Genomic DNA, 21114 nt, shown 5'->3' on the forward strand with positions numbered 1-21114 from the left:
TTTTAACGTGGCTTTTCAATAGGTGATATTTTGGTCTGTTATATAAATGGTCATATGAATTACTGTGTTTAAACATAACTGGTTACTGGATTGATGACAGGTTTTAAAGGTGATGCCATATTTCCTTTATTATAACATGAATGTATTAGCATTTTGAATATATTGTGTCCAAGTAGACTGTAGGCAGAACTGTTCAGTCTCCTTTTAAGGAAATATATATAGGCAGAAAGCATCAAAACAAAAGATCGAGTTGCCTTCCTCAGTCTGTTTTCAATCTCACGAACACACACACACAAATTGGTCCAAAAAGGCCAATTTGTTTTTTAAATCTTCAATTTAACTGATTCACACTTTGAAAATAGACAGTTTTATACTGTTAAAATTTAGTTTTCTGTAATGTCTTCAAAAAACAGAATGGATGCTGATAGATCCATGGCTACTGGAAAATCATAAATTTTTATTAGGGATTAGCTGTGAAATTCATGTAAAATAGCATGATTTGAGCACATTAAGGTCAATAATTGCCAGTGGCAGCTCCAGAATTTCTATGCAGGACATTTTACTGTCAGCAGTCTGATTGAAAGTGGAATAAGAAGACTTGTTTTAAAATTGTGAATTGTTTTCTTCAGAGCAATTTGCTGCTGTCGTTGTTCACTTGATAAATTATGTCCAACTCTTTGCAATCCTATGAACTGGAGCATGCCAGGCTACCCAGTGTTTCACTATCTCCCTGAGTTTGCTCAAACTCATGTCTATTGAATCAGTGATGCCATCCAGCCATCTCATCCTCTATCACCCTCTTTTCTTCATTCCCTCAGTCTTTTCCAGTGAGTCAGCTCTTCACATCAGGTGGCCCAAAGTATAGGAGCTTCAGCATCAGTCCTTGCTTTAATTTAGATTTCATATATACATATATATATATATATTTTCTTCTTCTTCTTCTTCTTCTTCTTCTTCTTCTTCTTCTTCTTCTTCTGGTTTTCCCTGGTGGCTTAGATGGTAAAGAATCTGCCTGCAATGCAGGAGACCCGGGTTCCATCCCTGGGCCAGGAAGGTCCTTTGGAGTAGGGAATGGCAGCCCATTCCAGTATTCTTGCCTGGAGAATTCCATAGACAGAGGAGCCTGGTGAGCTACAGTTTATGAGGTAGAAAATAGTAGGAAGCTACCAATTGATTTTCACTTCATTTTTTTTCTTTCATATCCCAGGGAAGGAACGGCAGATAGAACCTATGAGTTAGTGGAGAATTCACTCCCCTCAGGCCATACCAATGCCACCTATGATTATTAAAGAAAGGCTTCCATTTAGAGTAAATAGGGTCTGGCATACACTCTTTTATGTACAAGGGGACACGGGTACTAATATTTAAAACACAGAGGCCTGAACCACCTCTTCAGTTTTGCTAAAACTCATCCGTCCATATTTATCTGATTTTTCCTTTACACTCTAATTATTTGGTTTTAGTGAGTTCAACATTATCTTTATTCTATTTTTCTTGTACTCATTTAATTCTAGCTCCTGAATTATAATCATTCATCAGGGCTTTCACATGGAACATCTAGGGTACATGTCATGATTTTGGACAGCATGTCCATATGCAGCAGCTCTGTTTTTATATTAATACACTTAAGTGAGTGAAGTCTCTCAGTCGTGTCTGACTCTTTGTGATCCCGTGGACTGTAGCCTACCAGGCTCCTCCTTCCACGGGATTCTCCAGGCAAGAATACTAGAGTGGGTTGCCATTTCTTTCTCCAGGGGATCTTCCCTACCCAGGGATCGAACCTCGGTCTCCCACATTCCAGGCAGATGCTTTAACCTCTGAGCCACCAGGGAAGCCCATTTAATACACTATTTGCATTTAAAAATAGCATATTTTTATCTGATTTTATCTCTACCATTTATTGACTCTTTAATTCTCATTATTTTATAGCTTATCTAATTTTAGTTTTTATTTTCTTTTCCTTTATAAATTTGTCTCCCCAAATAGCTGCCATTTTCAGTTTCACATGTTTCCTAGTCAGATAAATTATTTGTGATTTTAAAAATAACTATCTAGAAATAATTAAGAAATAAAAATTGAGTACATGTATAGCTTTTGTGCAGCATTCTAACTTTTTGAAGGTGACACCTTCACAGCTTAGCCTATTTCCTCCCAGAATAAAGATGAAATATAGTGATCTGTTTAATACTGATAAGCCTAAGCACCCATTCAGTCTTCATTTTAACTTATATTAAGTGTCTCAAAGTTTCAAGGATGTATTAAAAATGATAGCTGACTAGACATGTTCATTAATATTTGAAGCCTAGTTTATAACTGTTTTGATAAAATGAAAACAGGTAATATTTAATGTTACTGAAGTCACATATGGTTTCTTATATACTTACTTAATTTACTCTCTTTGATCTGCATGCACAATATGAAATCATAAAAGCAATAAACATCACCACACCAACACTGAGCAATACCATTTCCACCAGGCCAAGGAGGTTTATTTTCCCCGTCACTTGCTTTCTGAACATTTCCGCCTTCTCATCACCAATGGTACCAGTCTGTAATCAAGTTAATAAATAGTGTTATTTGAATAGATTTGAGAGCAGAATACTCAAAACTCTCCACTTATGTGTATCACTTTATCAAAACAGCACACAGATGTCAGTCATCTTTATCTGCAAGACAAGCCTGTTGGAATTCTCTTTGCATGTCAAAGAAGACAGTAAATGCCCAGGTAGAATATTTAGAGAGAAAAAGATAATATTCCTCCCTTTAAACATGTTATCTAGTGCTATTGTATATACTGATTTCATTGATCAGTATAGCAGTCTTACTGGAGTCTTTCAGTAAGACTCCAGTTTCCCAAAGGTTGCTTCTTAGTGACAGAGGGAAATGGCAAAGCTCAACTGTTTCTATCCTCTAAAGGCTTATGCACTGCATTTCCTAATTCTGTGGTTTGTCGGTTCCATGATTTATATTAAAAATATCTTGTCAGGCACTAGACAGACTGCCTACATCTACTCTAATTTGCCCATTATAAGCTTGGGTGGTTTTATTAGCACTACAAGGCTCATATTGAGTTATTTGGAATTTAATATTTTCATGACTCTTTCCTAACACATGCACTATGACAAGAAAAATTATCTAATAAATGCACTATGAAGTATTTTTATTTTCATAAAAGTTAGACTTAAGTCTAACATAATCCTGATACTTCTGTATGACTTGCTTTAAAAAATAATTAATTATATAATTAATAATATATAAATTCACCCATAGATACAATGGAAAGACAAGTTCAAATACTGTGTGTGTGTATATATATTTTTAATTTTCAAACATCAAAAACTTTTTCTGTATATTAAGAAGCTTACTGTTTTTAGTGACTAATAGATAAAAATACTAACCTCATTAAGCCAAAGAATAGGGACAATATAGTTGTGCTTCAGATTCTTTAATGCACTGTAATAAACATTGAAAATAAGTATGAAAATATATACTAATATGCTATACACATATGACAGATATTAGTAATTACTAGTGAAAATAAATGTTCAGAAATTAGTTGCTTTTACAACCTGGGTAAGTCACTTGCTTTGTTTTCCCTGTAATGAAGCATTTAAATTTTAATATTGCTGTTTCTCAGATATCTTTTCTACATAGACATCTGTTTAATACAGATTTCTTAAAACATTTATTTATTTTTGGCTGCACTGGGTCTTCGTTGCCGTACATGGGCCTTCTCTAGTTGCGGCAAGCAGCGGCTACTCTAGTTGCTGGGCATGGGCTTCTCATTGGAGAGGCTTCTCTTGTTGTGGAGCAGGGGCTCCAGGAGCGCAGGCTTCAGTAGCTGCTGCACTTGGGCTCAGTAGTTGCGACTCGAGAGCTCCAGAGCACAGGCTCAGTTGTGGTGCCCGGGGTTAGTTTCCCAGAGGCATGTGGGATCTTCCCGTACCAGGTATCAAACCAGTGTCCCGTGCAGTGAAAGGTGGACTCACAGGTTTTTTCATTAGAATTTTTCTATGTATGTATTTTCCCTTTCAACAAATTATACCCAGGAAACTAAAATATGAATGCTGAAACTATTGTCATAAAAATATTTGGACAGTTAGCAAAGAGAGAAATTACCAGAAATACTCATTCCAAAATATGGGTAAGTACCATTTCACTACACATTAGATGTAATTCTAAATTGCAAATGACAGTTATAAGTATTTAATAATTATTTAATGACATTAAGCCAAACAGAAGTTGAAATTTTATTTCCATCTCCTTTGATAGATATACCTGGCATCTTACAAGAAAATTTGAAAAATCGAAATGAAACTTGTTTAAGAAACTCACTCAATTTTTCTTGCTGGCTTGACCAGTATGTTGATCTGCAGCCGTTTTGCAAATCGTAAAGTAAATCCAGTTATCTAAAAAGAGAACAAACTAATAACCAACTTATTTGAAAAACATTCTTTTATAATATCCAGACCTTATTTTTGTTATGTAGAGCCTAAAAGGTGAAAGTGTACTACTTGAACCTGTTAAATTTGTTATTTATTATTTGGACTTAATCAGACATATTAAATATTACACATGTATCTTTCCATAATTATATTTCATCAGTATATGCATGTGTGTATGCAGATATATCGTTGCCCAACCTAATGTCAAGGTTTAGTTAGATTTGTGACATATACTTGAATTGATTTTGGGGAATTAGTAACGACATCAACAGTAGTGAAATCTAAAACTCATTTGACAAAATATATCCTGGAATTTAAATATGTACTCAGTCAGAATCCATGCATCATCAGTATAATTATAATGTTACTTCTGTCATCATTTAAACTAAAATATGACTACTAAAGTCCTGATATTTCATTTATCTGTTGAAAAGGGGAATATTAATATAAATGAAAAATTGAAACTGTTAAACTATAGTGACTTAATAGATTTTTCTTGACACTAAGAAATATATTTGATCTTACCTCAAATGTATGTATACCCATAAAAAATTTTAATCCCTCATAATCTACAGGGTCCCTTCATATAAGCAATATTTGCAGTTAAGTATAAAGTACATTTGAAAGAGTAACATGTAAAATCATTTTAATCCAAATAGAATGATTTTCATTATTCCTGACCTTTGCTGAAAAACTAAAATTGTCTTGACATTTCATAAGCAACAACAGGAAGAAATCACTGTAATTTTCCTCGAAGTAAAAATAAGTAATTTATTACAAATGTAGTACAATAAATGTGACTAAATGTGATTGATAGAAAGGAGATAATTTAATTTTTTCTTCATTTTTAACATCACTCATTATTAGAGAAATGCAAATCAAAACCACAATGAGGTACCACTTCACACCAGTCAGAATGTCTGCGATCCAAAAATCTGCAAGCAATAAATGCTGGAGAGGGTGTGGAGAAAAGGGAACCCTCCTACACTGTTAGTGGGAATGCAAACTAGTACAGCCACTATGGAGAACAGTGTGGAGATTCCTTAAAAAATTGCAAATAGAACTACCTTATGACCCAGCGATCCCACTGCTGGGCATACACACCAAGGAAACCAGAATGGAAAGAGACACATGTACCCCAATGTTCATCGCAGCACTGTTTATAATAGCCAGGACATGGAAACAACCTAGATGTCCATCAGCAGATGAATGGATAAGAAAGCTGTGGTACATATACACAATGGAGTATTACTCAGCCGTTAAAAAGAATTCATTTGAATCAGTTCTGATGAGATGGATGAAACTGGAGCCGATTATACAGAGTGAAGTAAGCCAGAAAGAAAAACACCAATACAGTATACTAACACATATATATGGAATTTAGGAAGATGGCAATGACAACCCTGTACGCAAGACAGGAAAAAAGACACAGATGTGTATAACGGACTTTTGGACTCAGAGGGAGAGGGAGAGGGTGGGATGATTTGGGAGAATGGCATTCTAACATGTATACTATCATGTAAGAATTGAATCGCCAGTCTATGTCTGACGCAGGATACAGCATGCTTGGGGCTGGTGCATGGGGATGACCCAGAGAGATGTTATGGGGAGGGAGGTGGGCGGGGGGGTCATGTTTGGGAACGCATGTAAGAATTAAAGATTTTAAAATTTAAAAAATAAAAAACTAAAACAAAACAAAACAAAAATCTGATCAATAAAGTATAAGTATTTGCTTACAGGTTCAACATCTAGGTACGTGCTATGTTCTTCTTCATTTGGACTTAAGCCTTCAATAGGTTCTGCAAGTTCAGGACTTCCATGTAGAAAATGAGGAAGTGAAATGTAAACAGGTTTTCCTGAAAGCAAGTTTTAAGAGACAGTTAGGGTAAATCATTTTCCTCATTTCATACACCACTTAGGAAAGATTTCCTTGAAAACAAAGCTTTTTAATTTAAAAAAAGAAACACAAATTTGGCTTTGAAATCTTATCAGGGGATGAGAGTGAGGGAAAATTATTGTATCTGATCACTTTTGAACAAAAATAAAATGTAAACTTCTACGTCATCCTACTGACTATTTAGTTAATGTCTGTTGTTCATCCCTTAGGTGTTTATTTTCACCTTAGGTGTTTTCAGTATGTAAAGCTTAGCTACTGGACACAAAGTTACAACCATATGCCTTCATGTTTCAGGCTGTAAAATGTCTTTGGACCGAGAATTCATTTAAAGAGGCTTTTCTTTCTTTGTTCTCACCCACTCTAACATGAAGAAGGTAAGCAAAATAAGATAGACTCCAGATGCCATGTTTGAATCAATTTTTGTTTCAGAGACATCCTAAAATATACTTATTTACAGATTCTAGGGTAGAAGAAGAAAAATGTCAGATGGACAAGTTGGGATGCTCAAAGTAGTCTGCAAACTATTTTCATTTTACCCTACATCTAAAAGGAGCACAGCCATTCTACACAGCAAAAGAAATGGTCAGAAATGAAAATGTTACCTGTGGGTGGGAGAAAATACTTCCAAAACACATATCCCAAAAGTGATTAACATCCAAAATATACAAGAATTTATACAACTCAAAAAAATAATAAACCAATTTGAAAATGAGCAAAAGACCTAAAGAGAAATTTTCCTAGTAGCACAGGAAGTATCAATAAGCATGATTATACCTAATAAAAACTAAGTTTTGCAACATGAAAACAACTGAGACCTTGAGAGCAAGACAAACATCAAAACAAAAATATCCTACCATCACTCTTACTTTCTGCCCTTATTGCTTTCCCACTTTATATTTCTGGTGGAAAGGAATCCTGGGTGAAGTTTACATTTTAAAGGATAATGCAAATTATGCCAAGGATTGTGACACTGAGAACTTGTACTCACCTTCTTTGCATTTGCTAATGTCTAGCACACCATATAAGGTACAATTTTTTGAGATGATTTTTTCTGTGCAGAAACAGTGGTTGTCTGGATTTTGAAGTGGAGATGCAAAAGCCAAGGATGGAAGAACAAATCTGTACACAGGGATTCCTTTCAGATTCATTTCAGCTCCGAACACAGCATAGATAGACCTGAACACAGATAAGAAGGAGCTTCATTCTGGGAACCTGAACTTTGTTGTGGAGATTTGTTTTCTCTTATATTTAAATTTATACTATTGCTGCCTTAAATTAGAAAAATTAGATATAATCTTATTAGAATCCTTACCTTTTAGGAAAAAAAAACTTGCAAAATTTTAAGACACACTAGACCTTAATACTTGAGTATGAGCTATTCTTATCTTTGTTTTCAAACGCTTCTGAGAATAATTTTTGCTTGTGAATTACTGTGGAGTATTTACAATTAAGGCATTCCTCACAGTTAGTTTCCTTTATAGATTAAATATTTTCTAGTCCCCAGATGACTATTTGAAGAAATGCTGTTCTTTTCAATTATACAGATAAGGAAAAAGATTCAGAGATATTATGCTTGCTTTCCCAAACAGTGTTAAGAAACCAGGTGAGCGTTCAAGGATACAGGTGTAGGCGCCAACACTTGTGTGATACCTACTGGGCCCCCGTCAATTTGAAAAGATGCTGTATTGTCAGTGGGGCACATGAACATAGTTTTGTGATTGTGGTATCCTCTTCTTTACAAAGACTGGGCATGCTTTTCTAGACTTGACTGTTATCACTCTTACTGCTAATTTAGTAAAAGAATGAAAAAAGTAGTTCTTTCTTAAAAATAACAAAAAGAAACTGATTTGCATTATACACAACATCCTTCTACATCAAATGTTAAAGACTCATAAATACATTGTGTGTGTGTGTGTGTGTGTGTGTGTGTGTGTGTATTGGTGGCTCAGTTGTGTCCAACTCTTTGCAACCCCATGGACTGTAGCCCACCATGGTCCTCTGTCCATGGTATTCTCTAGGCAAGAATACTGGAGTGGTTTGCCATTACCTTCTCCAGGGCATAAATACATCATGAATTTCACATTGTATTTATTCTTAATCAGGAAAAAGCCCCTAAAAGTATTTTATTTTTCTCAAATAACATGATTAATAAGCATGAGTTTCTTGGTCTGTGTTTTATCACTTAGAGAAAGAATTCTGACTTGGAGAAATACATCATTGTCTTTCTCTTACCTGCAAATATCAGAGGAGAAAAATTGCAATGTCCTTGTCTTCTCAACAAAAGGTGGAAATGAGGCTGCATCTGTTTAAAAACCAAATCAGTGGCAAGGGATTAGATGGAAAGAGTGTGTCTTAGACAAATCTAGAAATCTTGATTCCAGCATGCTTAAGAGAAATGTAATGCAAAATGTATATATAAAATTAAAATTCTCCAGTAACTACATTTTAAAGATGAGAAAAAAAAATGTATCAAGTATATGTTGTTTAACCCCATATATCAAAAATACCATCATTTTAACATATAAAAATTAACAAAAATCTGAAAATACAGTGTTTATAATTACAGTATTTCAGTTTGTACTAGCTGCATTTCAAGCGCTGCTGAATTGTGACATGTGGCTAGCAGCTGTCATATCTAATAAGTCCGTATACTATATGTAGTCATTGGCTTTCTGTTTCATATTAAATTTTCCCACTCCATAAAAGTTTTTTAAAATGTCAAAATCACGTTGTTAAAACTGCGATTTTATGTTTTTAAATCTTCCATCTATCAGTAGAGTAGCAATTTTTTAATCTTGAGATTTCTTTATAACTCATTTTTGTAAATGTTATTCGTACTTTTAATAGTGATCCATTCACCTATCCTTATGGCTGATCAATATTTTTCAAATTGCTAAACAATATCACACAAATGGTTGGAAAGTATACACATCAAACTAAAAAGGGCATTTTTTGAGCTTAGCAAATCTTTACTATGGTTGTGCTCCATAGTACACACTGGATGTAAGAAAAAATAGCTAGATAATTCCTCCATTTGCTCCACAAATGAATATCACCAAACATGAGCCACCACTGAACATGTTTGTTCAAAACAGTAAGACCTATCCTTCAGTTCTGAATACCACACTCTTTTTCTGGTAACTGCTCTGACCTTGTGATTTTATTACATTTCACATACATTCTTGTGATAGGTGAAATATAACAGAGGATCTCCGTGAACCTGATAGAGACATTGAGAGAATGGGATAGTGAAGATTAAATTCCCCAAATAGGTCCCCGAATGGGCCTTGCCGACAACTGGTGTCCCAACACCTTAGCCATCAAAGGAAAAGAGTACATTGACAGTCTTTAAAAACCATCAGAAATATCATCGAAGATTATGTCGGAATGACACCGGTGACTACCAAGGGCCATGACTGTAACATAGCTGGTGCCAGCAGGGCTCCCTTTTTAAAATAAATTCAAATAAATATTTTCATTCTATGTCTTTAAACTTAATGAAGATGGTAGAGGAAGTACTTCTAAATCATGATTTAAAAATCACCTTGGATCCATTTACATTTCATTAGTCTCTTTTTCTCGGAGAAGGCAGTGGCACCCCACTCCAGTACTCTTGCCTGGAAAATCCCATGGACAGAGGAGCCTGGTAGGCTGCAGTCCATGGGGTCGCTAAGAGTCGGACACAACTGAGCGACTTCACTTTCACTTTTCACTTTCATGCATTGGAGAAGGAAATGGCAACCCACTCCAGTGTTCTAGCCTGGAGAATCCCAGGGACGGGGGAGCCTGGTGGGCTGCTGTCTATGGGGTCACACAGAGTTGGACACGACTGAAGCGACTTAGCAGCAGCAGCAGCAGCAGCAATAGCAGTCTCTTTTTTTAGTACTATGACCAAGAGAATCTCCCATCAGAGTCCCTAGTCTATCCAATCAACCTTTGCTCCTAGTTTGTTTTACTGTGATTTTCTTCTTAGATGCTTTGAATTTCATGCCTGATTCTATGTATCTGTTACTGTCATTAATGGATCCTCTTATTACTGTTTTAAAACTGCTCTATTTTTTGTTTTAGACTAAGATTTAAATGTATTTTAAGCCCATAAACAATAGTTTACTATTTAGGAGAAGCACAGTATATTTCTATTTTAAGGACTGAAGCGTATGCTTATGAAATTAAAGTTAGTGGTATTTGGACAGTTGACTATTTGCAGAAATGAACTACTTGGAAAGGATTTCTTCACCCATCACCATGACTCAAAGTGTTGCAAAGCAAATTCAGCGGTGGTTTTACTGTTTGTGTGTGTGTTTTTTTTTAACACAGAGTAAACAAAATTAAACCTGTGAAACTCAGCAATACCTTTGTGAAAATGAACGTTCTCTATGTTTCCTTATTTTCTTTTACGCACTTTATGTATAACATTTTTTTCTTCATTGTGTTACATTCTTCTAAAGTGTTGCCTTATCAACTTTACACACATAATATTCTGCTTCTGCTTCTTAGTAGCTGAAAGATCACCTTTGATTTTAAATATTTTATTCCTATTACTTTTAAAAATTTTAATACTTAAACTAATAGGCATATGTGTACTTTGCTTTTCTTTAAGGAGAATAATAAACTGGATCTATCACTCTCTGAATCTGAAGTCCTAGTACCTTCTTTCTTCCCAGCTCTAATTCACAATGTTATTTTTGCATATACTTCTCATGGTTAGTACAGATGCAACTGTGTTTTATTGTTGTTATTTTCTTTCTCATTTTAATAATTTCATTCAAAATCTGTGCTCAGCCTTGAACTTCTCTGATTCTGCCTCATATTGAAACCTCCACTTGAACACAAGGTTTACTTTTGTATTTATCTTGATTTTTTAATTCTTTTAAGTTTTAAACCATTCAGTTCAGTTTTGTCCGACTCTTTGTGATCCCATGGACTGCAGCATGCCAGACTTCCCTGTCCATCACCAACTCCCAGAGCTTGCTCAAACTTGTGTCCATCGAGTTGGTGATGCCATCCAACCATCTCATCCTCAGCTGTCCGCTTCTCCTCCTCCCTTCAAACTTTCCCAGCATCAGGATTTTTTCTAAGGAGGCAATTCTTTGCATCAGGTGGTCAAAGTATTGGAGTTTCATCTTCAGCATCAGTCCTTCCAATGAATATTCGGGACTGATTTCCTTTAGGATTGACTGGTTTGATCTCCTTGCAGTCCATGGGACCCTCAAAAAGAGTCTACTCTGACACCACAGTTCAAAATTATCAGTTTTGCGCTCAGCTTTCTTTATGGTCCAACTCTCACACTCATACATGACTAATGGAAAAACCATAGGTTTGACTAGATGGACCTTTGTCAGCAAAGTCATGTCTCTGCTTTTTAATATGCTGTCTCGGTTGGTCACAGCTTATATAGTATTCCCAAAACATGCAAACAGTGACCACTACTTATATTCTACCCCCTTACTTCTGTGGCCAGGAAGGGAGTTCACTTGAGTAAAGCTTTTATGAAGCAAACATTCCCCAAGGAATGTAGTAAAGGCTTATCTTCAATGGTTAATCTTCAGAAATACCATCACATTAGACTTATATTTAATAAGCCTATATATAAGTATAGTGGAGAGGGTGGTGGCACTCCACTCCGGTGCTCTTGCCTGGAGAATCCCATGGATGGAGGAGCCTGGTGGGCTGCAGTCCCTGGGGTCTCTAAGAGTTGGACACGACTGAGCGACTTCACTTTCACTTTTCACTTTCATGCATCGGAGAAGGAAATGGCAACCCACTGCAGTGTTCTTGCCTGGAGAATCCCAGGGATGGGGGAGCCTGGTGGGCTGCCATCTATGGGGTCGCACAGAGTCGGACGCGATTGAAGCGACTTAGCAGCAGCAGCAGCATAAGTATAGAGACTCTGAATTATGTTGTAGGGATACAAAGATAAGTAAATGCATATCCTCAGCCTCCAGAACATTGTAGATATGATGGAGGATTTGTGGGAGAAAGAAGGTGGTTTCACTGTGATATTACCGCAAAACAGATTGTCCTTACCTGTACCATTAATCAGGTCACAATAACTTGACCAATAGGAGAGATTCCTTAGGAATTAAAAAAAGAAAAATAAAATGATCAGTCTCATTTCAGGAGCACCTTCTCACATTACATTGTCTATTATGAGTCAGTATTTCTGCAGAAATAATAATTGATTAGAGTAGATGTGACAGGTGCTAAGTATAAGAAATGTTCTAAGTCATTTGGTTTATGTATTGTTTGAAGCTGGCATCTTGTTGAGATAAAGGAAGTGCTTGATAACACTAAGTAGCTGGATTATAAAATAAAAGCTGCCAAAATTTGGTAGTTAGGAACAACTTGGAAAAGATAAAATTCTGCAAAAAGAAAATTGAAAAACACATATCAGACATTTAGGATGTCTACTTCAAGAAAGGTTTTTTTGTTGTTGTTCCAATGGGAGAAGTGGAGTATTTCATATTATGTTGAAGTGTCCAGCTGAGTAGGAGGAAGATACTAAATGGTTAACTGATATAAACTCATTATGAGAGAAAAGAGTAGAATGTGGAAGAGGAAAGAGATGTTTGATTAATAGAGATTTAGAAACATGTAGAAAATCAATATACACTTTTCCTCTCAACTCTTGCATGAGCTGGCATTAAAGTAGGATGAAGTTTATTAATTTATATTCTGGTATCTACATAAAATGTATATGTGTGTGTATATTTATATATGGAAATAATGAAAACAACAGTAGTGATAGTTTCTCTGTATACTCAACCACTTTTTGGTGATGGAAAAATGGGTTTGTTAGTCTAACATACCATCCAGTAAGATGTCAAGGCAAGCTATTACTTCTTTTTTAAACAGAACAAGCTGTCAGTCATGCTCAGACAGTTAAGTTAACCTTATCATAATCTTAAATGAAATTCTTACTCCAATTTGAAACATTTAGTAACTCCTCAAAAACTCTGGTAATATTGAAATGGAAGAAATTATCACTTTTCTCAATATACAGAGATATGATTTCCCTACAATGAACATTTAGAAGTGTTTGTTTTCCTCCATTAGAATTTTCAAAACAATAAAGGACTATGAACTCTGTAGATGAAAAGTCTACGTGAGCGAGTATTTTACTGTTTTAGGCAATTTTTAGGGACAAACTCAGTGTGAAGTAATGGTTACTTAATCATAAAAATATTTCATCTCTTTTGATTTTGATCACTTTATTCTTTGTCAGGAACTACTGATCTTAAAACTCTAATTTCAAGTTTGAGGAGAAAAGTTTCCCCCCACCTGATATTTATTGGGCTTCTTTGTATTTTAGATATATGACAGATTAGGTGTACTGCACATAAACAGGCAGGAACTTCAGAGAAGTAGGAAATCATGGGTATGTGAACATATCTCACTCTACTGCTACTTCATAGAAGGTGTACACTTTATTTTCAGGCTTAATATGTCATTTTTGGAACAGGAAATAATAATTCCATTTTTTGCATTGATAATGGTTTAAAAAGCTGAATTATTAATATGGAAAATTATTTCAGGAAAATTTTTAAGGGACAAGACATGAAAATGTTCACATGGATTCATTGAACATTCATCTTTATAGGTTCATTTAATTGCCGGGAGCCACCCATGGGAGATCCCACCCATGACAAGGTCATGTGGAAGAGAACTGTTAAGCAAGGCTTCAGGACTCAACAGGCTCCCTAAGCTTTCTCGAGCATCTACCCCAAAACTACAATCTGTCTGTTTTAATATTTCATGACTTTCACCAACTCCTCTGACATTAACAGGGGGCTATCCCTGACCACCTTTCTCTAGAGAAAATCAACTTAGGGCTATAGCTAATAAGTCTCTTGGACATGATAGGAATATTTCAAATCAAACCCCCTCTGTTAGCATTCTAGCTTGCTTGACAGGTATATCCAGACTCTTGCAGCTATACATATGATTATTTACAGCCTCCCAACAGTGAGAGGCACAGAAAGCCTAAAACATAGAGCCTTTTAAAGAGTTAAAAGTTACTAGAGTAGTGCTGGTGTAGGATTTCATTATTGGGCCAATACTTGTTGCTAAGTTCCCATATCTCTTATCCATTGTGCACCTGGGGGTGCATTAGTTAACATAGTTGGAAAGTAAGAAAAACAAGTGTAGCCTTGAAATTAACCACATCAGACATTTGAGCTAATTGGTTCTTTCTTGTAACTCACTGCACTTTGCTCCATGAGAAATGTAACTTGTTTAATACTTTCTGAGGCTGACATAGATTAGAAATATAAAGAAAAAACATTTCAAGGGAAAATAAGTTTTCTGGTTGAGCAGCCTTTATCAAAAGAGGGTCATAAAATGTCCACAGGCCTCCAAGGCCAGAAGATAATGTACACAATATTGTTTATGGGAAAGGTTTGCAGAAAAAATCCTGGTTTCGATAAAGACAAAACAGATGTAATGTTTGGGCTGACTCTGTATGACTTTGCATCTTTCATTTCCCTCTATGTATAAGACAAGGTATAAAAGTACCTTTTAAAAATAAAGCTATTGGGCCTCGCTCACTGAAGCAGCTTGGTCTCCCCACGTCAATCATTCTCTCCCTCTCCCTCCCTCTCTTTTTCAGGCTGATCCCTTGGAGCATAGAGGCTCCCTGCATTCATTTATCTGCTCGGGTTTCTAAGACCTGAACGGGAAGACGTTCTGCGTCTTCACTCCCTCAGGAGACCAGGAGGGCACCTGTAGCCTCAGTGAACAGGACAAACTTCTTGTCTGGGAGTTTTATTGGCTTTCTATGTAAACCTAGGAATATCAGCCTCTTTCTCTCCTCTATTTTCTTATCTTCAACATTCTTTCCTTATCTCTCTCTAAATCAATCACTGACGCCATTTTTCCTTCAGGTTCCCCTGGATCCTGCGGGGGGGTGGGGGTGGTGGACCCCAGCATTTAATCATCTCCCTGGAATGAATGATGTTTTTTGACATGCTCAATTAAAAAAGAAACAGTAAGATGTCTGTATTTCTACGTGCTAGATGATGAGTTGATATATTGATTTTCCTCATTTTCATTTGCATTTATGTCATTGTTGTGTGTATGATAATACCAGTTATACAGCAGAGATAGAAGTAGTCCCTTTAGATTTCTTTATGTAAGAGAACTTTTTCATAAAGGTGAACCCTCCAGTGGGGCTGATACTCAGCAAAAATGCACTAGTGTGACCAGTCATCACAACTGAAGGATTAATGCTTGGTAGACCTAGGGAGTTTTTAGGGCTGAGCTATAAACAGCTCTGTCCCACAGGTTGTGCCTGTGCCTTACCCGCCGGTAAATAAGTTTCTTGCCTGCCTTAGAGTATCCTAGTGACACACACTTTGCCTGGATACTTACTTTCTGCCTTTGTATGTGTCAATTATGGCGACTTTGCTTATGTCGTCCTTTCCATTGAAAACTTTGTAAATTCCATCCGCAGTATTATTGTACTGAAGAGATGCAAGAAAAAATTACTTTTACAACAAACCATAATTTCCAAGTTATTAAATATGTAATTATCTCACATTTTCAGTGGTTGTTCATAATTATTTTATATGATTTTAAATATACATGCAATCATTTCAAAATTATTGGTCTTTAATATTTTAAAAAGACAGAATACAAAAGGTTACTAAAAATGAGTGCTAGATGCCAAGACAAAGTAAGGTAACAAATGCCAAAGCTGTCATGATCAAATTCTAGCACTCTTTGTTTTATTCAATCCAGAAAGGCCATTTTGATCACTACTCCTGGTATATTGAAGTGAGGGGAGAGTGAACAAAACCTATGAGAAAAATGACCAATTTCTAGACATTGTCTCAATGTTATGATCTCTAAGTAGTTACTAAGATGAAGTGTACAAAATTAAAAACAGAATTAGCCAAGGAAAGAAATAAGAATATGTGAATGAAATAATAGTAACTGAATTTATCTCTCTTAAGGCTTTCTGTATTCATATTTGATTGATATATGAACTTGCAACCCTAAAAACCACCTAAAGTAAAATAACAAAGAACTGCAAAATAAAATTAATATCTCATATAGTGCCAAATGGAATCACAGCAAAATTTTCCATGCAATAGTCACCTTGTCCTATTTGTAATTCAGAACATTCTGCCATAACTAAGTACATCACCACATTCACTTTTTATCTCCAAACTGCCATTTCATGAGTTTGTAGATAGAAGTTCTTATCAGCTCTGAGCACTGCACTCACTCACAGAAGTTCTTACCAACTAATCTGAGAGAATACAACATGCTGATGTATCAATCTTATGTACAATGTAAGGTGACTTTTAAATTTACACTGAAACAATTTTTTAAGAATGATATGATGAATACAATTAACAAAAATAAAATACAGCTTAAACTTGTTTTTTCAGACAGGAAACAAAACCAAAAACAGTATTCAAACTCTTAGCACCTTATAACCTAATTTTAGACAATTGCATCTTTATCTAGGAGTGGACACTTGATTAAATGGCCACTTCTTAATCTTAAACTTAATTGTTAAATTCAGATAAGTAAATTTTCCCAACTAGGAAAGCTAAATCCATGTGAGGTAGAGATTTTTAAAAACTTAGGGTATGTATTCCGAGATCCAAAATAGGGTTTAACACAATGAATGATAAACTTATGAATTGCCAGTGTGATTGATTATATATATCCAGTTAAAGTCTAACAGTATCAAGATTTATAATTGTTACTCACAGGATAAAACACACCAACTGTAGTGGTAACAGGATATGGAACCAAATTCAAGAATGGATCCGTATAGCCCCACAATAGTTCTTTCAAAGTTCTGTTTTGAAACATGGAAGATTTGGACTTTTTGATAAGTGAATTGAGTATTCCTTGAATAAATGAATTTGGATAGAGATGTGGTACAGCCTGCAAAAAAAAAAAAATCATGCTTTAAGACACCAAGTGCAATATAACAACAAATAAATGTAAATACAAGAATTAAACCGAATAAAACAATTTCCAGCTATTTTTAAAACGACTGCCGAATCTAGCCAGGACTAAAAGTATATTATTTCATCTCTTAATGATTACATTTCTCTGTGGTGTGTGGGCCACAGGAAGAAGAGTTTCAAGTTGAGTCCTACTTTTTGACAAATTTTGCTTATATTTTTCATGAGTGATTTATTTTGGCTGTGCTGAGTCTTCACTGCTGGGCACACTTCTCTCTAGTTGCCTTGAGCAGGGCCAGTCTCTGATTGTGGTGCGTGGGCTTCTCGTGGTGGTGGCTTCTCTTGGTGCAGAGCATGGGCTCTGGGGTGTGCAGACTTCAGTAGCTGAGGCATCTGGGCTCAGTAGTGGCAGCTCCGCAGCTCTAGAACACATACATGCTCAATAGTTGTGGTGCACAGGCTTAGCTGCTCTGAGGCATGTGGGATCTTCCTGGACCAGGGATTGAACTCATGTCTCCTGCATTATCAGGTGGATTCTTTATCAGGCGGATTCTTTATCACTGAGCCACGAGGGAAGCCCCATAAATCCTTTTTAAAATGATACACTCTAAATGGTCTTCTAATCAGTCTTCAGTTGATCATTCTATGATCTTGTCATCTTTCCAAATGATCGTAATTCAAAATAATAGCGTAAGAAAGCATTTTTATAAAAATGAAAAAAAAAGATATCTAATTGTAGTTTTAATTGTGAGGTTATTTACAGTTGGATTTTAGAAGATTTCAAAACCAGTAATTTTGCGGTTTGTCTACTCACTGCTACAGCCAGGTTGAGAATGGTGAACATGTCATCCTCAGTTCCAACTGATAGCGAGGGTTCAAAGATGGCGCCATTGGGCTGCAGGAAAGAGACCGTGTGGGTCTCAGGGTCCTGGGTTATATTTTCCTTGGCTAGATAACGAACTCTGAAAAACAGGAGGAACTAAAACTCAAAACCATTGTTTCAAATGAATGTCATTCATTCATGCAACAAATAATTTTAAGTACATAGACTGTGTCAGATATTATGCTAAACAAGTAGACCAAAAGGATAAGCAAGCTGATGCTGAGTCTGTAGCAAATTAGAGAAGGAAGGTCTTAGATGTACATACCAGAGGAGAAGGAATACATGTTATTAAGGAGGTTATACAGATTCTGTGAGAAGACAGAATAGGTACAAACTCAGGCTTAGAATGGTTATGGTGGGGATAATGGACAGGATACAATTTCATATAAGTGGTTTGAGTGGCAGATAAAAATTTAATTTGGTAAAATATGTTAGAACATATAGGATAAGTAAGATCATGGTATACTCTTAGAAATAACACGTTTCAGTGTGGTTGGTTTACAGTGTCTGAGTAAGGGGAGTGCTAGAAAACAAAGCCACTGAAATGAGCAAGATTTCAAAGACTAAAGGGTTGCATTCTACATTCAGATGTTCACCTTTCGTCTTGAGGGTGAGGGGGAAATACAGAAGCTGAAGCAGGGGAATATTATGAGCCCATTTTCTTATATTAGAAGGACTGTTCAAAGTAGATAGCCTTTCCATCACTGGCTTGGCTATAATTTTCATTATTTTAATGAAAGTTAAAGATAACTAACAATATATTTCCACATAACAGATCAATTCCTCTCCAACCCTACCCCATGTATGGAATAGTTACTAGTTCTGAGCTCCTGGCTCTAATCTGTAGGCAGAGTACCAACTACTTTTTAGGAATGTAGTGAAGGGTAATATCATGGGAAAAAAATATTTTATACATACAAGATATTTACTGAGATGGAAAAAGGTGTACATTATTCACTGCTGTATCATATATCCGGATGTCTCTATCATATGAGCTTCTAATAGTTATGTGTTGTTATCTAAGATAAAGATTGAAACAACATGGGACTGAAATGGAAAAAACAAAACCAACCAGAAAAACCTGACCTGATTTCAATCAAGTATAATAAAAATGTAGGTTCCTATGCCATAGGTATTATGAGTATTTTGAATCCCCAAGCAGTGTCTGGTACATGGGTAAGTTCTTGGTAAATAGTTTTGAATGAAGAAGTTATTTTTTATATTCTTTAAAAAGAGAATTCACAAAAATATGGAAATATATATTATTTCTAATACAATTTCATTAAGCTTTTTATTGTTTATTCTCCTTGGAATGCTGTAGACATACAAAGAATATAAATATCTGAGACATCATCCTGGAGAATCTATTACTAGTCAGTTACTCTTTTATATCAGATAATTATATGTTAAAATTATATTACATATTCATATTTAAATTAAAATACTTTAATTTTCAGGAACATTTATATTTATATACTTGAAATAATAGCAATATAAATAAGTGAAAGTAACTGACAGTCACTCATTGGTGTCTGACTCTCGCGCATTGCAGGTGGCTTCTTACCAGCTGAGCCATAATTGTGACTCAAATTGTAGTTTACTTAGTTGTACTTACATTATACCAGCAGATGGCACTCACTAACAGAAAAAAAATCCTTCAAACTGAGGTCTGTGTTTAGAATATACTTTTAAGGTCTGTGTTTAGAATATACTTTTAAAAAGATTATAAGTACTCAAGTTTTTGTTTAAAAATTAGAATGTATACATGTTTTACAGAGTATTGGTTAATAAGGTCAAAGGGAGGTAATTGCTTCATATTTTGTTTTCCATGTACTCTTGCCAAAGCGAAGTAATTAAAAAATTTGGTAGCTCAGAGGTTAAAGCGTCTGCCTGCAATGAGGGAGACCTGGGTTCGATCCCTGGGTTGGGAAGATTCCCCTGGAGAAGGAAATGGCAACCCACTCCAGTATTCTTGCCTGGAGAATCCCACGGAGGAGCCTGGTGGGCTACAGTCCACGGGGTTGCAGAGAGTCGGACACGACTGAGCGACTTGACTTTCATGTTCGATCTGAGGATATTCTGAAGGAGTTACCAGGTCTTCATAGAGATGGAATACATAATTAACATCTCAATCCAGGAAGTTTCATGTTTTGACTCATGTCACACCCTGTCAAAGTTTCATCAAGCTCACTTCAGCAGCTAAAAGGCAAATAAACCTGTGTGGTTCTGTTGAGGAGGGACCTCCTCTTCCACTTCCAATTTCAACTGAATTCAGGGTGTAATTGATAGGAAGTAAATTCACCTCAACACATGGAAGACTCTCAAACTATTAACTTTTTCTGAAAGGTAACCATTGTTTTTCCCATTATTTAAGATATCTAGGTAGACAGTAAGGATTCCTTTGTCAACATCATAAAACATCATGAGATTCCTTTAGAATTGTTATATAAATTCGAGTTTGTTTACATACTTTAGCTGAAAATCCAACTTCTCCAACCCTCACCTCATTACTTCTCCAAGTAAACAAATTATATCTAATCCACTCCATTTTTATCCCTTAGAGAATGAAGGTTTTAGCCTCCAAGAATAAGATATATATCTTATCACCTATCAGAGCAGGACTGGGACAGGATTCTATATTGTTTGTTTTTTACATTCCACAATGAACAGCCTTAAAAGTAAAAATATACCCACCCCCCCAAGCAAGCAAGCAAAAAAATTAAGCAAAACCTGTGATGAGACAGATCTTAAATACCACCTCTTTTCTCTTATCACATGCATTCAGTTCTCTCAGGGTATGATTTTTAATCAGTTATGGTTTGGTGTCTTAGTCACGAAGTCATGTCTGGCTCTTGAGACCTCATGGACTGTAGCCCACCAGGCTCCTCTGTCCATGGGGTTTCCCAGGCAAGAATACTAGATTGGGTTGCCATTAGGGGATCTTCCCAACTCAGGAATCGAACC

General features: G+C 35.8%; 1 protein-coding gene across 8 annotated transcripts in view; it reads right to left on the minus strand.

Annotated features, from left to right (window-relative positions):
- The window catches only part of LOC138439237 (platelet glycoprotein 4), a 97629-nt gene that overhangs the window by 1986 nt on the left and 74529 nt on the right, over window positions 1-21114 (minus strand). For all 8 annotated transcript variants that reach the window (XM_069587768.1, XM_069587772.1, XM_069587769.1 and 5 more), the window contains 10 exons: window positions 18082-18229; window positions 17065-17244; window positions 15712-15803; window positions 12370-12416; window positions 8575-8644; window positions 7331-7518; window positions 6183-6301; window positions 4336-4409; window positions 3399-3453; window positions 2385-2549 (listed from right to left, as the gene is read on the minus strand). In XM_069587768.1, coding sequence (XP_069443869.1) covers window positions 2385-2549; window positions 3399-3453; window positions 4336-4409; window positions 6183-6301; window positions 7331-7518; window positions 8575-8644; window positions 12370-12416; window positions 15712-15803; window positions 17065-17244; window positions 18082-18229 — 1138 coding nt within the window. The remainder of the gene's footprint in view (window positions 1-2384; window positions 2550-3398; window positions 3454-4335; window positions 4410-6182; window positions 6302-7330; window positions 7519-8574; window positions 8645-12369; window positions 12417-15711; window positions 15804-17064; window positions 17245-18081; window positions 18230-21114) is intronic.

The sequence above is a fragment of the Ovis canadensis genome, chromosome 4 (genome assembly GCF_042477335.2).
Source record: "Ovis canadensis isolate MfBH-ARS-UI-01 breed Bighorn chromosome 4, ARS-UI_OviCan_v2, whole genome shotgun sequence".
In the NCBI taxonomy this organism is placed as follows: Eukaryota; Metazoa; Chordata; class Mammalia; order Artiodactyla; family Bovidae; genus Ovis; species Ovis canadensis.